Source organism: Schistocerca cancellata, chromosome 4 (assembly GCF_023864275.1).
Source record: "Schistocerca cancellata isolate TAMUIC-IGC-003103 chromosome 4, iqSchCanc2.1, whole genome shotgun sequence".
NCBI lineage: Eukaryota > Metazoa > Arthropoda > Insecta > Orthoptera > Acrididae > Schistocerca > Schistocerca cancellata.
In genome coordinates, this window is record NC_064629.1 from 646,494,148 (window position 1) to 646,508,920 (window position 14,773).

At 35.7% G+C, this 14,773-nt stretch overlaps 1 protein-coding gene across 3 annotated transcripts in view; it reads left to right on the forward strand.

The window, feature by feature from the left end:
• Positions 1-1,148: 1,148 nt before the first annotated feature.
• The window catches only part of LOC126183288 (transcription initiation factor TFIID subunit 3), a 344,471-nt gene continuing 330,846 nt past the window's right edge, over positions 1,149-14,773 (forward strand). For all 3 annotated transcript variants that reach the window (XM_049925122.1, XM_049925123.1, XM_049925124.1), the window contains exon 1: positions 1,149-1,872. In XM_049925122.1, the coding sequence (XP_049781079.1) occupies positions 1,707-1,872 (166 nt within the window). In that variant the 5' untranslated portion in view covers positions 1,149-1,706. The remainder of the gene's footprint in view (positions 1,873-14,773) is intronic.

Genomic DNA, 14,773 nt, shown 5'->3' on the forward strand with positions numbered 1-14,773 from the left:
TTTTAAGCATTGCAGAAGGTGATTTCGCCTCTCTGTGCAGTATGGATTGGCCACCAATTTTCAGAGGTAGGCCTAATGCATCTGATCCAATGCATTTCTGATGTCTAGGCAGCACTGACTTGGGAATTTTGTATTTCTCTGCTGCTTTTCTTAAACACAACTCTCTAAACATTTTTTAAGGGCTGCTGAATTTCATCTGTTAAATATTCAACATAATGCTTACCTTTTAGGTTAGGTTTGTAGGTTCTAGGAATTTTATTCCATATGGCGTCCAACAAACCTATAAATGTTATTTGAAATTAGATTAGGTTGTGTAATAACTAATACAATGTGAATAATAAATGGGGCTTGTCTACAATTGTCCCTTTTCACTCTGACGAATGACAAAATGTTTCCTTAAACATGATTTTCAATTTATTACAACAAATCATGATGACATGATGAATGAAACATTGCAGAAACTAGATATCATATCATACTGTAAAAGAACGGATAAAAGTAAAGGAATAAAATTAATATTTACATTTTGTTGCAATAGTAAAAGTTTCTTGCTTCACCCAGAAATTTGGCTGTTAGCTGCTAATAGAAAATAAAAATGTATTGAAATAACAACAGCATGACTACCAACTGAGTCAAATCAGGCAATAAATATTTGTGTCAGACAATAGCTAATCTAAAATGTATTAAAATACCGTACACATTTTCATGTAAAAATAATTTTACTTAATTTTTTACCTATTCACCCCTGTGTTCCTTTTCACCCATTCTATGGAACTATACTTATGCTAATTTGTTATTGTATTAAAATGCTTGTGTAATCATAACTTTGTAACGCTGACACAGTCTGTCACTATGTTTACATGCAACACATCTTCTGAAAGACGTAAACCGAATTTCGGAAACCGTGTTTGTATAGTCATGACTTGTGATTGACGTAGGAAGGATAATAATAGTTAATGTCGTTACACATCTTCCACTTAATAACAAGAAAACTGTACTCTCTGGCTATTAATAAATCTATGAGTAATGGATCAAAATAACTCTCCGCCGAACCGATGAATATTTGACAGTACTAAACCCAGTGGACGTACCATTTGTTACACATTCCTTGGTCATCTGTTAAATGCAGCAGTAGTATAAACAGTACAAGAATAATATGAAGATTCATGGAGAAGCATATTTATATCGAAAGTACTTGCCACTCAAAGATTGACAGAAGGTTGCTAGCACATCTTTGTCTGATAAACTTTGCCGTTATGGATAGAATTGATAGAATGGCGTGTCTGTGTTTTGGGACGTAAATTTTACCGGGAGAAGTAGGAGTAGTTTGTCAACAGTGGTGTGGGTGCGTTACGCGAAAGTGTCATGGCGTGGGTTATTACGTTTACACATAATTTGCTGACTGTACGGGTTTCGAATGCCGTACATATTTCGGTTGTATCAACCTTATGGCTAAAGTAAATTTCTTTTAAATTTTGTATGTGAAAATGATTCTCGTTTTAAAATTTTAACCAGAAATTGAAGGCACCTATCTCCAATTCTGTATGTGTGTGTTCGTGAAGTTCTTAACCAGACGATTTTAAATGCTTCCTGTCTATCGTTTGTAGTATAGTGCATCAAAGTTCAAAAGAAAGTGGAGATTAACGATGAAAAGTAGTGGACTGCAAAGGTAAAATTCCTCAGTTGTTTGGTACTCGGGAACCATAATGTGTGATGAATTCTCGAGAAAGGCCCTGAAAGTTGCAGTGGCATTGATATGTCAGACCATTGGATGGAATTCGATTATGAGCACACCTCTGGAAATTATGATTGATCTTCTTCAGAGATATCTCGTGGAACTTGGTCGAGTCACTCACCGGTATGCAGAGCTCTGTAAGTATAGCCCTAACATCAAATGTTTCCCATTATGTCATTTAAAGAGAAAAAATTAGTAATAATCTGTCCAGCAGCATTTGCACTTCTTAGTTTTATCTTACGTTGTTCTCGCTTTTGATAACATCACGGCTGGAATATTGCATTCAATATACAATGATAGCAACCAACTGCCACTCGTCTGACATGACAGCCCCACTTGGAAACTACTTACAAGTTTCATCACGTGTAACTAAGTAGTATACGGAACACAGTTATTTCAGAGGTAGTGGGGTCAGCTTGTAGATATAATTGTGTTCAGATATGTTCTGTTGGGCCTTTGATACCTAAAATAGTTCACATATTATTTACATCTGTAGAATGTTTTTAATTACAATGTGAGTAAACCATCAGAGGTTTCTGTTGTTTGACATAAACTTGCGAATGTATTTAATGGCACACAGAAAATATTTAACTTCAGACTGAACTGAAGTTTTCCAGAGTTGACTGACTTGTGTGTCACAGGATTTGATTAATTAGGTTTCAGTTTTTAAATTTCTACCTACATATAAACTTAACAATGTTCAGTCATATGTTGGAACACTATTACAACAAAAGCAGTCATTCAAAGTTGTGGAGATATCATAAGTAGTACCATTTTAGTGTTTGTTTAGCTTCTGCATGGCATGTACTATGACTGTTTCTGTACTGCAGGTTCTAATTGTCAAGTTGTGACCGTTAATATTCCCATATCCAAATGACAGCACACTCGCAACTTGACACTGTATATGAGTGACAGCAGTTGAGTGAAGTGACAGTGTTATAATGAAGGCACTAGACATGTTTTTTCAGAGGTGGCTAAAAGCCATACAGAAGCCTACTGCCTTCACTGCACTGCAGGGGCAGGGACATATAAAGATAAAAAAGGATTCTGTAAAAGGTGTCTACATTTATGTAGTTTGTGCCACATGTGCTCTTAATATCTACACTTCAGCACCTATGACGTGTTGAATATGTAGTTTCCATTAGTGGGCAATTCCTACATTGAGATGTAATTCAGAATTTTGTGGAAGCATGGAATAGGGTTAGTAGGATCAGGAAGTAAATATTTTTTTCTCCCATTAATTTGCTTGCATGAGCAAGGTATGGTGACAAGGCAGTAATAACTGTGTGTGTTATTTTCTTGAGTATGATCATCATTTCTGTAGAAAGAACATCTGGAAATGCATTTTATTTATTTTATACCTGATAGGCTAGTGAGACCTGTTGGGTGGTATTAATGACTGTATAATCACAAAGTGCTGTTGAGGAACTATCTCCAGCATGTTGTGTTGCTCTCATCCTGTATTGTTTAGGTTGTTCGAATATCATTTTTTTGTGTGCAAGCAAATGTCAGTATGCTCAGGTGTCTGAAGAACACTGTACAAACTGTAGGTAGATAGTCACTATGCCTACATTTCATACTTACAACACAGTTTTTTTACTGTAAATAATGTCTTTCTCAATGACTAATTAGCCCAAAATATTATTCTGAAAACATTGTGCTAATCATTTGATTTATTCAAAATTAATCAACTATTCTTACATTTGATACTGAAATTTCATCAACTCAGAGCCAAACTGTTGTGTGTCAACCTATCCTAGACATCAGGCTATGTACAGATCAGTATGTTACCACGTCCAAGATTTCATATTTACATTTGTTGGCTTAACCAACTGTCAAGCAAGCTATTGCATTCCAATGTAATGTAAGACTTTGGACCATACACACTACAAATCAGTCTGTTGCCATGATGTACATTCTAAAACCAAATATAGGGGCAAAAGGAATTTTGGCAGTGTTTTGTTCTCTTTCTGTTTGCATATGTGTGACCTTACATCACCACTATGTTACATGAAAAAGCTGATGTTTAGTGTTAGTCTACAAACAGCATTCTTGTTAAGGTAGTCCTCCCCACATGCTCCATGATTTATATCATGTATGAAGCCCGAAGCTGCTTAACAGATTCGCAATCATTCCTCATAATATCCAAGTTCCAGTTTTCTGGATGCAATCTACAAATGTCCATGTTCTTTTCCTGTGATACTGTTCTCGGTATTCTGTTTCTGCCCAACATACCTTTAGGTTTTTTTTCCATATATTATTTCCTTTTAGTTTTCATAAAAATACTTTCATATAATCTCACATACTTCAGTAATATTGCATATCAATGCCAGAGAAGTCTACAGATAGACCTTCTAAAGTGACTCCTTAGATGTATTCTTCTGTTTGACTTTTTATTGCTACAAGCTTAGAATCTATAGGTTGTATTAAAATCAGAACTGAAGCTTAACAGATAAGTGAAAGAATCATAAATGTATTGTTTCATAACATACAAGTCAAATGAGTGATTTATTGTACAGAAACTCACCAAAATTAGGCTTGTAAGTCCCTACTATACTAAATTCTAGTTTTAGGGAATTTGGTTTGGACAATCTAACTATAATACATTGGTTAATATCACACACTACATGAAAACTGAAAAACTGGTCGAACAGTCCACGTGTATACTGCAGGTTCATAGTGTCAAACGCATAGTGGACACTATGAACCGGCAGTATACCCGGGAAGAACCACAACTGAAAAACTGTTAAACACTTTCTGTGTAGGCTTACATATCTCTGTTCATTTTGCTATATCGTGCTCAAATAACAATAGTACAATTTTTGTACTGAGTAATAGTGCTTTTGGCTTAGTGTGCAGTGCAGTTTTACCTTCACCAAACTACTCTGTCTGATTTATATTTTTACTTTATATTTGACTGATTGCTAGTTCATCAGTAAACACTTTTTAATGCCCGTGTTAACATAATTAAATATAGAACGGAGTGGGAAGTGCAATAGTCTGCTGCAGCTGTATTTATTAAAGTCAGTTATACTTATTTATTTAGTTTTGGTCCTGTGACATCTTGTACAGATACAGGACAGGTCAATCAATGATACAGAAAGTTAAAAAATTACACACACACACACACACACACACACACACACACACACACACACACACACACACACACACAGAGTTACATGTACAACTAGTACACTTTGATAAACAAATAATTGCCATAAATTAACATTATAAAATTCTGTTTCATTCTGAGAAGTATTCATTTACAGAGTAGAAACTGTGGTCCATCAGAAATGACTTCAGCTTTTTCTTGAACAAGCTGTCTTCCTTTACCAACTTGATGTTGTTAGGGAGGTGTGTGCCTCTATGTAGGACACTTTTCTGGTAGGCTGATGTTCTGGCATATGAGACATGAATGTTATTGCCATTTCTTGTTGTGTAATTGTGCACGGAGCTGTTCAGCTGATAGGCATTGGAGGTTCTTAAATATTCTCTTAAAAAAACTATTGTTTCAAATATATATAGGCATGGAAGGTTCAGTATCTTTAGAGTAGGAAAAAGAGAGCAACATGAACCTTGCCTCTTTATGTTGCAGATGATTCTGATAGCTTGTTTCTGGGTTTTGAAAACAGATTGACTACAGGATGCATACAACCTGTTTCGCAACTTTTAAGTTGCATCCTCTGGGGTATATAAATGATAGGCCTATGTCATATGGTGTGGGGAGTAGTTACAGAATGTCACAGAGTAACTGTTCGTGTGACTAGGTGAAGATCTCAGCCCTCCTCAATTGATAAAAAAGCTATCATCAAGTGATAAAAAAAGTCATCTATGATGTTGTCGTGTCTGTGATAAAATCACGAACTGTCACCACTTTACTGGATAAAATATGTTCTTGTCAGCCAATGTTCTTAAAATTATTAGTTTTCCATTATAATTTGTTACAAATCTTCATTTTCGTGTATGTTTGTATATGTAGAGGGACAGAACACTTAGTATATTCAGAAGTTTATTGATATATGTAAAAATAATATACAGACTCATTGTTAGTATGTGATAGTGGTACTCAATGAAAACTAGGTTGTGGTGACAGTGGCCTGTGGCATAGCCAAAGGGCTAGATTAGGTTGAAAGTTGTATGTTGATAAATCCTGAAAATATATATCAGAGATAAAGTTGGTTGTAAAAGGTTTATCTGTACCACAAATTGTCTCCATTCACTCAGTATTTAATGCAATTGCATTCACTCAATATTTAACACAGTTATCATTATAAATAACCAAAATTTCAGAAAACAGACAAATCTCTGATAAGTAGTTAAGCTTGAAGTGAACATATGGCACACAACTGTGAATAATACAAGGGAGATGGGGGTGGGGCATGAGGAGGCATAATATAATCACTCAGTTTCATATTCCAGGTACTACCTGTTACAAGTATTGGTGCTATTTCTGTATGTAATCTATTCACATATTACTGCATAGCTTCCTTGAGTCAGTTTTTGTAGCCTATTGGGTTTAACAAGATTAGGTGTCAGTAGCTTTATCTTTTGCTTCCCATTCAGCCTGTAATGAACAGTAAAGGTAGACATGCAATACTCACATTGTATTTGACATTGTAGAAGCCACCTGACTGCATACCCTTATGAATTGTTAGTTAAACTTATTGTAATGGTGTTTTGTTAGTGCATTTCCAAGCAGAAAACCACAAACATAATGCATGTTCTCTTTCTAGCAACCAGCCAAAATTTCTAGGCTTGTGACTTGCATGCATAGCACATTAATCAACAACTGCTAAACTAATTAGGTACACAACTGTTTGGTTTTTTCTTCTAAAAATCCCATTTAAAATGAATTTACACATAACCGACTTCACTTTCCAGTAACAGATGTATTCAGACAACATTTTAAAAGTTGCCAAGTGGTATATTTTAAATAAGCAAAACAACACATTTTTTTTACTTGTCTTTAGCCTACATCGTTAGAGAGAGAGAGAGAGAGAGAGAGAGAGAGAGAGAGAGAGAGTGGGGGAGGGGGGGGGGTTGGAGTGTCTGTTCTCTATTCCTTATCCTTTTCTTCCCCCTCAAACAAAACAGTTTCCTCAGAAATAGCGGCTCAGGTACCTGTATGGTCCATCCCTATTTAGGTTTTCTATGGCTTCCAGACATTGTTTTATGCCAGTACCAGGGTGGTTCCTTTGAATATTATATGACCAATCGCTTTGTCAATTATTGTCCAAACTGAGTTTGTGCCCCTTCATACTAAAATTTCTTGGCACACTCTTCCTTTCTGTTTTTCAAAGAAATTTTTTTTTTCTCTATTTTTCAGCGTAAGCAACAGAGAACCATTTTACACATTTTTGGAAAATATTTAAAAATGCCGTATCTTTGGAACAGTTCTAGATATTTTGTTAGTCTTTATTTGAAAGCTAATTACTTTATGATTACAATGATATCTTCAGTTTGGCCTTATGCATCAAAGTTCTTTTGCTATAGCCTTATGATTTTTTTTTTTCCAAATTGAAAAAAAAAAAGTGTTTCAAAAATGCCTCCCAAAAATTTTGGTTTCATACTGTTGACTAGTACCTCATAGTATTACATTCACAGAAAAGGAAAACATCCACTTTTAAGATGAACAGGCTTTATAAACAATTGAAAATTTTGCCGTACATCAAACCAGTTTCCATTACCACATTATCAAATAACAGGCTCATGAAACAAGAAGCTAGTTTTATTTTAAATTGGATTTGGTTTTTTCCGAAAGATGAGCAAGAGACACATTTTCAAACATGTTAAATGATTCCAAAATATATGTGAAAATTGGAAAAACTTACAGGTTCCGAAGCATACAAGTTATGTGCACTCTGCTTAGAACTGAAATTAGCTATTCAGTGAACTAAAATGTGTTCCACTGCATCAGTATCATCTTAGATATTGAGTGATGCTTTCTTGTTGAGCCAGTAGGAACTGGGGCACTCACTCACAATCTGTAAAACATTATGAACCGGAAGTGAGCACTGATGGTGGTGGTGTTGGCTTGCAGCTGGAAATTTATATCAAGTAGCTGGTCTGTATGGTAGTTGAGAACAATTTAATTTAACTTTATTTTAAATTTTAATTTAACTCCTAATTGATGTCTATAATCTCTTCAACCCACCAGTCGCAGTCATACTCGCAAGCCACAAACAGCCCTTTCCATAGGCTGTGAATCTGAATCATCTCCTGCTGTTTCTGAGGTGTTAGCCTACAAATGAAATTTCTTCTTTCTTGCTCTTTAAAGTGTGTGCAATATAAGTTCACCCATCACTTAGAGTCCAGAAATGGGTCTTCTGATTTTTTTTCATAGGTGTAGTTTTGTTGGATCATTCTTCTTTTTATGCTGGCAGGATCCTTCAGTTTCTTTTGTGGACAAAAGAATGAGAGCTGTAGATGTGTACAATTTCACCACTCTTGTGAAATCCTTGGTGTTCTGAATTGCAGATGTACATTGGCTGGAAAGAATATGTTTTGTAGAATGGTGCTTCAACAGGCTTCCTACAGCATCACAAGGCCCTTCTCATGTTCAGTAGCACTAGGTACCCTCTCCATTGGCACAAGCAACTTAGTACAAACAGGTGGTAACAGTTTTTGAAGTGACTAGGAACATTATCGGAAATACTGATGAACTCTTGTGCCTGTGACTGCAGTTGAAGAATTTTGCACATGCGTGTGCTGAGTCATGTCCTGTGTCATTAGTTATAACTGCAGTACTTGTGGTCTTCTTTTTGAAAATATGTCACTCCTGTAAAAATTGAAACTTGTTCATTACCCCAGTAATTCCCTTTCACATCTTGTGGGAGAATCATGGACTAGTTCTCAGCAAAATCACATTGAAGCACACAGTTCTTCAGCCTGTACACGTCCCTTTGCTTCTGCCATGTGTTGTTGTTGCAGTTTCTTTAGATGTTTGTGTGTTAACTGTTTTGACTCTGTTTCCTAAGTCCATCAATGAAACTGTCAGTGGCAACATTTTGCTTAATTTATTTTCCTACCACATTGCATATGTAACTTGTGAAGAGTTACCTCCCACATATTCCAGATCCTGTGTCTAAAGGTCATTTGCTTTACACAACCAACCAAGGTCTCATATGTCACATATTCATGTAAGTTCTTCTAAGTTATCACACAAAGTTCAAAATTTGCCCACTACACACACACAGACAGACATCTCTAGGTGAGTGGGGAACCACCCACTATGGTTGTAGTGCATAAAATTTTGATTTTCCAATTGGTACTGTTGCATATTCCTTCTTGTATACGACAAAAGTTTATCTAATACTGTGAGTCATGTACTTTTTCACTTTCACCATTTTTTTGTCCTTCAACTGTTATAGTTTTTTTTGTGTACTTTGGTGACAGTAGTCTCATTTATCTACCAGATAAAATGACTGTGCTATTTAAACATGTACTTCTTCTACAGGATAAGCATAATAAGAGATCTGATCTTCCAAATACTCATTTTACAGATGTCACATTTCTTGAGTTGTCCCCCATACATTTTGTTGATGGAGTGTGGTGCAAAATTGCTTTCTTTGAAAATTACTCTGGGCTGATAGTTAAAACTTTTTCATTGTAAGATGCACATGATTCAACAGCCGAACTGAAGTTTGAGAAAGGTAACGTGGAAGCTTCCTTTGATTAATTTTTTTCTGAAGATGGAATTTCTACTTTAAAGTCAGTGGTCACTTATGCTTTGGTGTACTCCCCCACAGATTCAGTAGCTGACCGTTTCAGGGAATGTAATTCTTCCTCTTTGGCAGCTTGTGTCCCAAACCTGGTACTTTTTTGGACAAATTAAAAAAAAGGGTTTTTTAACTTAATGTTGAATTTTAAAATGTGCTAAATTCAATAACATCTGAGACTGGGGAGGTAACCCCATGCTTGAATTGATATGGGTTGTGTGACAGCAGATTTTGTAAGTGAATTTATGAGTTGCAAAATAGCTCTAAAATTGATAATTTATTGTATAGGCTAGAAACAAAAAGCAGCAGTTTCTTATCTTGCAGAGCATACACTTCATTGTAGGGAAAATTTGTCTATCAGTGGATATGCGTAATAGTTCTGTAGCAAGTCTGAGAGTGTGGCCGATGCCAACTGATTAAATGAGTTTTGTAAAATATGGAAATATTTAACCTACCAGTATCGTCCATCCCTTTTGACTCATGATGCGTATGAATGATGGAAATAAGCCCAGTTGAAATCCAATCTGCATAAAATATGCACCAAAATAAAACTACAGTAAAAGTTATTCTCATAATGTCACATTTGTGTGTATACTTCACTTGTGCATTACTTACCTGAGTAAGGTTTTAATGAGTATGTACTTTACCTTTGACTCAGCCTGATAATGGAAATGCCAATAGATATCGAAAGCTCTATCTTGTTTCCGAAGAGGTGGGGGGAATAAAGAGCCAATATACCTATCCTTTACAGGCAACCGAGCGGGGTGGCGCAGTGGTTAGACACTGGACTCGCATTCGGGAGGACGACGGTTCAATCCCGCGTCCGGCCATCCTGATTTAGGTTTTCCGTGATTTCCCTAAATCACTCCAGGCAAATGCCGGGATGGTTCCTCTGAAAGGGCACGGCCGAGTTCCTTCCCAGTCCTTCCCTAATCCGATGAGACCGATGACCACACTGTCTGGTCTCCTTCCCCAAACCAACCAACCTACCTTTACAGGCATTTTGGTGTTACTTAAGGAAGCCCTGAGACCATTGGGTAACCATTTGATGTTGTCAGTCATCAAGTACAGTATGGATTTCTTGACTTTAATATGGACTCTAATATACATGATATGTGCATTGTGTATTTTACAAACAAAATGTGTAATCCCCCTACTTTTCTTTCAGAATTTGAAGTGATAAATTTTTTGTGTCAACTCTCACTTATTGGTTCCAAACACATGGTTTAACTTTACAACTTAATACCTTGTTATCTTCAGGAGTTTGTAGCAAATCTGTATCCTAAATAAAATTGCACTGTAGTATGCCCCTTGTGTTACTTGCAACTAATTGTTCTAACTGTGTCCTTCCCACTCTTTCTCGTAAAAAAATGCTAATGTGGGAATATTTTCTGTACATTATTTCCTGAAGAATATTATCAAAGCTTCTTTGGTTTATAAGTACATATAACGTATTTTTACGGCAGTGTCACTGCCCAGTCTTATGTATTTTTCATTTGCCTAAAGTACTGTTTACAGACAGCTACCTGCCAGTTTTAATCTGTTCACGCTCCCATCTTAAATTTGTTTATCCCTTTCTATAAGAATATGGTGCTGTACCACAATCTACATCTATGTTCATACTCATTGTGAATTATCCATTCAACTGTAGAATAAGACACTACTTGGAAAATATGTAATGAAGTTATTTTTTGGGAACTTGAGATGGCTTCTTGCTTAAATTAACAGTATGTAATTAGTACATAAGAGGCCAGTTGTATTTTTCAGAAATATGAGCAAGAACTTCAGAGTATCTGCATAAAATTGTGAGATACCATTCTGAAAATGAGGAACGTGATAAAAATATCCCTGGAGTTCACCGACATAGCCCAACCATGCAAAGTATGTTTGGTGATGAAGGTAGCTCTGTGTTTCAGATGAAATAATATGAAGCTGTGTGTATACAGTACTTTAAACAAATGAAAAATAAAACAAAATTTATAAGCTCAGAGGTATACAAATAGCAAAAACATCAAGCACTTCTCAGGCTACTTCAATTTTATTTTCATTGTGTTGCAATTTCTTGCATTGGTTCCTTCATTTAAAATGGAATTAGTGTGACCTACCTTTATTGGACACATACACACTTAAAAGTTGTTGCAGTATTTCTTGTGTGAATTACTATTTAATTTATTGGGCAGAAAAGAAAATTGTGATACCACTTGTCAGCTTTGACTCATGACATCATCAATATGGCGGACACCCCTATGTAAAGTGTATACAATATGGCATTCATAACATCCTTATTACAAACATGGACAGACACAAATAATATGAGAAATATTTAATTGCAGAAATACAGTGAAAATAAGGCGACAGCTGTGGAGATTAGTGGTTTTTGTGTGGGAAAACTGAATATATGGCAGTGCTAATAATGCAGGCATGCCAAAACAAATATTAATGTGGAAATCAAGCAGACATAGTTATCAACAATCATTGAAACCAAAACAGAAAAAAGCTATTATTGGAAATTTCCCTTGACCCATATAGCTCAAAGTTCGCAATACCACGAACCAATTCATAGCTCCAAAATGCGATGCCGGAAATTTCATTCATGTTATATAGCTAAAATGAAGTTCACAGTACCACAAAAACAAAACTCGCTCATATAAGTAATATCAAAAGCATGACCTCGACAACGTAGGTAAAACAGACTCCACGATACCTACCAACCATAGTCCAACATAATTATCAACACACACACACACACACACACACACACACACACACACACACACACACACTATATATATACTATATAGCTTCTCCATGAATGTAATTCTTCACATACTTGGCAATTGAAGTGAATAACTGTAGAAATGATCAACACGTCCCCGCTCATTGTACCGTGCAGGGAACTACTCGCCAAGTTTTTCTTTTTATTTGTAACCAACAAAAACGAAACATAAAATTAAATATCGAACCACAATCAAGATACCACACCAATAATTCCAAACCCAATAACTGCCTGTAAATGCCAACATTAGAATAACTCACTAACAAAGTGCCACAAACTCTTCTAATATTATTCTCCAAACAGCACTCACACAGTCCAGTGACTCACTATATTTCTCACAAACAATTTGTAAACATAAGCAGCTCACACCAGATAGTGCCAATTCAAACTCCAACACGCCTCAAACATGGTCCATTTTCAAATACACCAAGTGTTCCGAAAAGAAGTAAAGAGGAAACCTCAAATTATGTGCTGTGACTAGAGTTTTACTGAGGCAGGTGTGGAACCAGAAGGCAGTAGAGTTTAAGTTTAGGATTGATTTAACAACTGATGAATAGCCCATACATTATATTTTGACATCATTTAATAATTTTATCTTTATAGACCCCTAACTGTTATTTCATTGTGTCTTAATTTTTCTTCCTTTATTATTAATATTGTATCAAGCTGTAACTATCATACAATTTGTCAGTATACCTTAATTATGAGGCCATGTAAACAAGTTCGGGTATTTGTACTACATGGTCTTGGGTACAAGGGAGTAGTTGATGTAAATTGTTAATTTCAATAACTGCGTAAAAAATTCTCATGCACTACGTTGACAGTTATTCAAGGCATTAAGCAGTTTTACATGCATGTATGCCAGTGAGTAACGGGCAGGCAAAACAGCTTGCTGCTGGTCTTGAAAAGCTTTTTTGAGTCGTGATTAGAGTATGGTTGCATGATGTACTAGGCAGCATGTTGAAAATCTCAGAGTAAGTGAATTGTGAGGAAATATGGTGGGCCCTTTGGGAGTACAAAACTAGTCAATTTAAAAGTTGTGTGCAGAGGGCCAGAAAGTCGTGTGGTCAGACATGTGATGGTGCAACATGCATATTAGTATCAGTAATTTATTTGACCTCGAAATATTTTACAGTGATATAAGATTAGATCAATTAGCATAATAAAAGGAAAAAGTTACAATAATTTAAGGAATAAAGGTAACAACTCACCTATTAGTGGAGATGCTGATTCGTCAGTAGGCACATAAAGAAGACCGAGAAATTTGCTACTTTCAGGATGGATTCTTCCCCTGAGCTAGAGTAAACATACATACACATACTGGAAAATGTAACTGGCATAGTCCATATCTATTGAGGCAGGCTAGGAAAAAACCTTACCTTCATAGTCTCAGATGTTATTGAATTTAGCATATCTTAAAATGAAGGACTAAGTAAGGAACACACATTTTTGTGTTTTCTCCGAAAAAATTTCTGCTCAGAGATACATCCCACCAAAGATGACACTGCGCATACTTTTTTTAAGCTGTGAATTTCAGAAAAAAATTTCAAATGCTGTATCTGTGGAACAGCTCTAGATATTTTGTTGGTTTTTTTATTTGAAAGATAATTGCTTTATGATTACAAAGAAATCCTCCATTTGGAATCGTCTGTCAAAGTTCTTTTACTATAGCATGCTGAACTTTTTCATAATTTATGTTTTTTTTTTTTTTCCAGAAACACCAATCATAAAGTTTTGATTTTTTTTCTGTTGATTAGGACCATATGGTTCTACATTTCCTGAAAAGGAGAGCTTCCACTTTTAGGTGGAACAGGTTTTATAAACAATTGAATTTTTTGCCATACATATAACCTGTTTTATTACCTTATTATCACATAACAGGCTCATAAAGATCAAAACCTAGCCTTATTTAACATAATTTTAGTTTTGAAAGATGAATAAGAGACTCACTTTTCAAGCATTTTAAATGGTTCCAAAATGTATGTGAAAGGTCAAAAGAATTAAAGGTTTCAATTTATACAACTTCTGTGCACTCTATTTTGTACAGAAATCAGCCAATCAATGAACGAAAAATATGTTTCACTGCTTCAGTATCTCCCTTTGATATAGTGTGCTGCCTTCCTGTTGAACCAATAGGAACTGGAGCACTTACAATCTTAAAAACATTGTGAACAGGAAATGGGCACTGACGGCATTGTTGCTTCCATCAACTGGAAACCCATAACCAGCAGCTGGTTCATGTTGTAGCATAAAGTTCACGACAATTTCATTTAACTCATAACTGATGTCTATAACCTCTGCAATCCACCAGTCACAATCATACTCACACGCCACAAACATCTCCCTTTTCAGGTTGTGAATGTAAATATTATCCTGCTGTTTCTGAGGTGTTGGCTGAATGGACAAATTTCTTCTTTCTTGCTCTTTAAAGTGCATGCAATATTAGTTCATTTGTTTGCACCATTCTTCTTTTTTCTTTTCACAGAATTGTTCGATTTCCTCTTTGGACAAAAGAATGAGGGCTGTGGATGAGTAAGATTT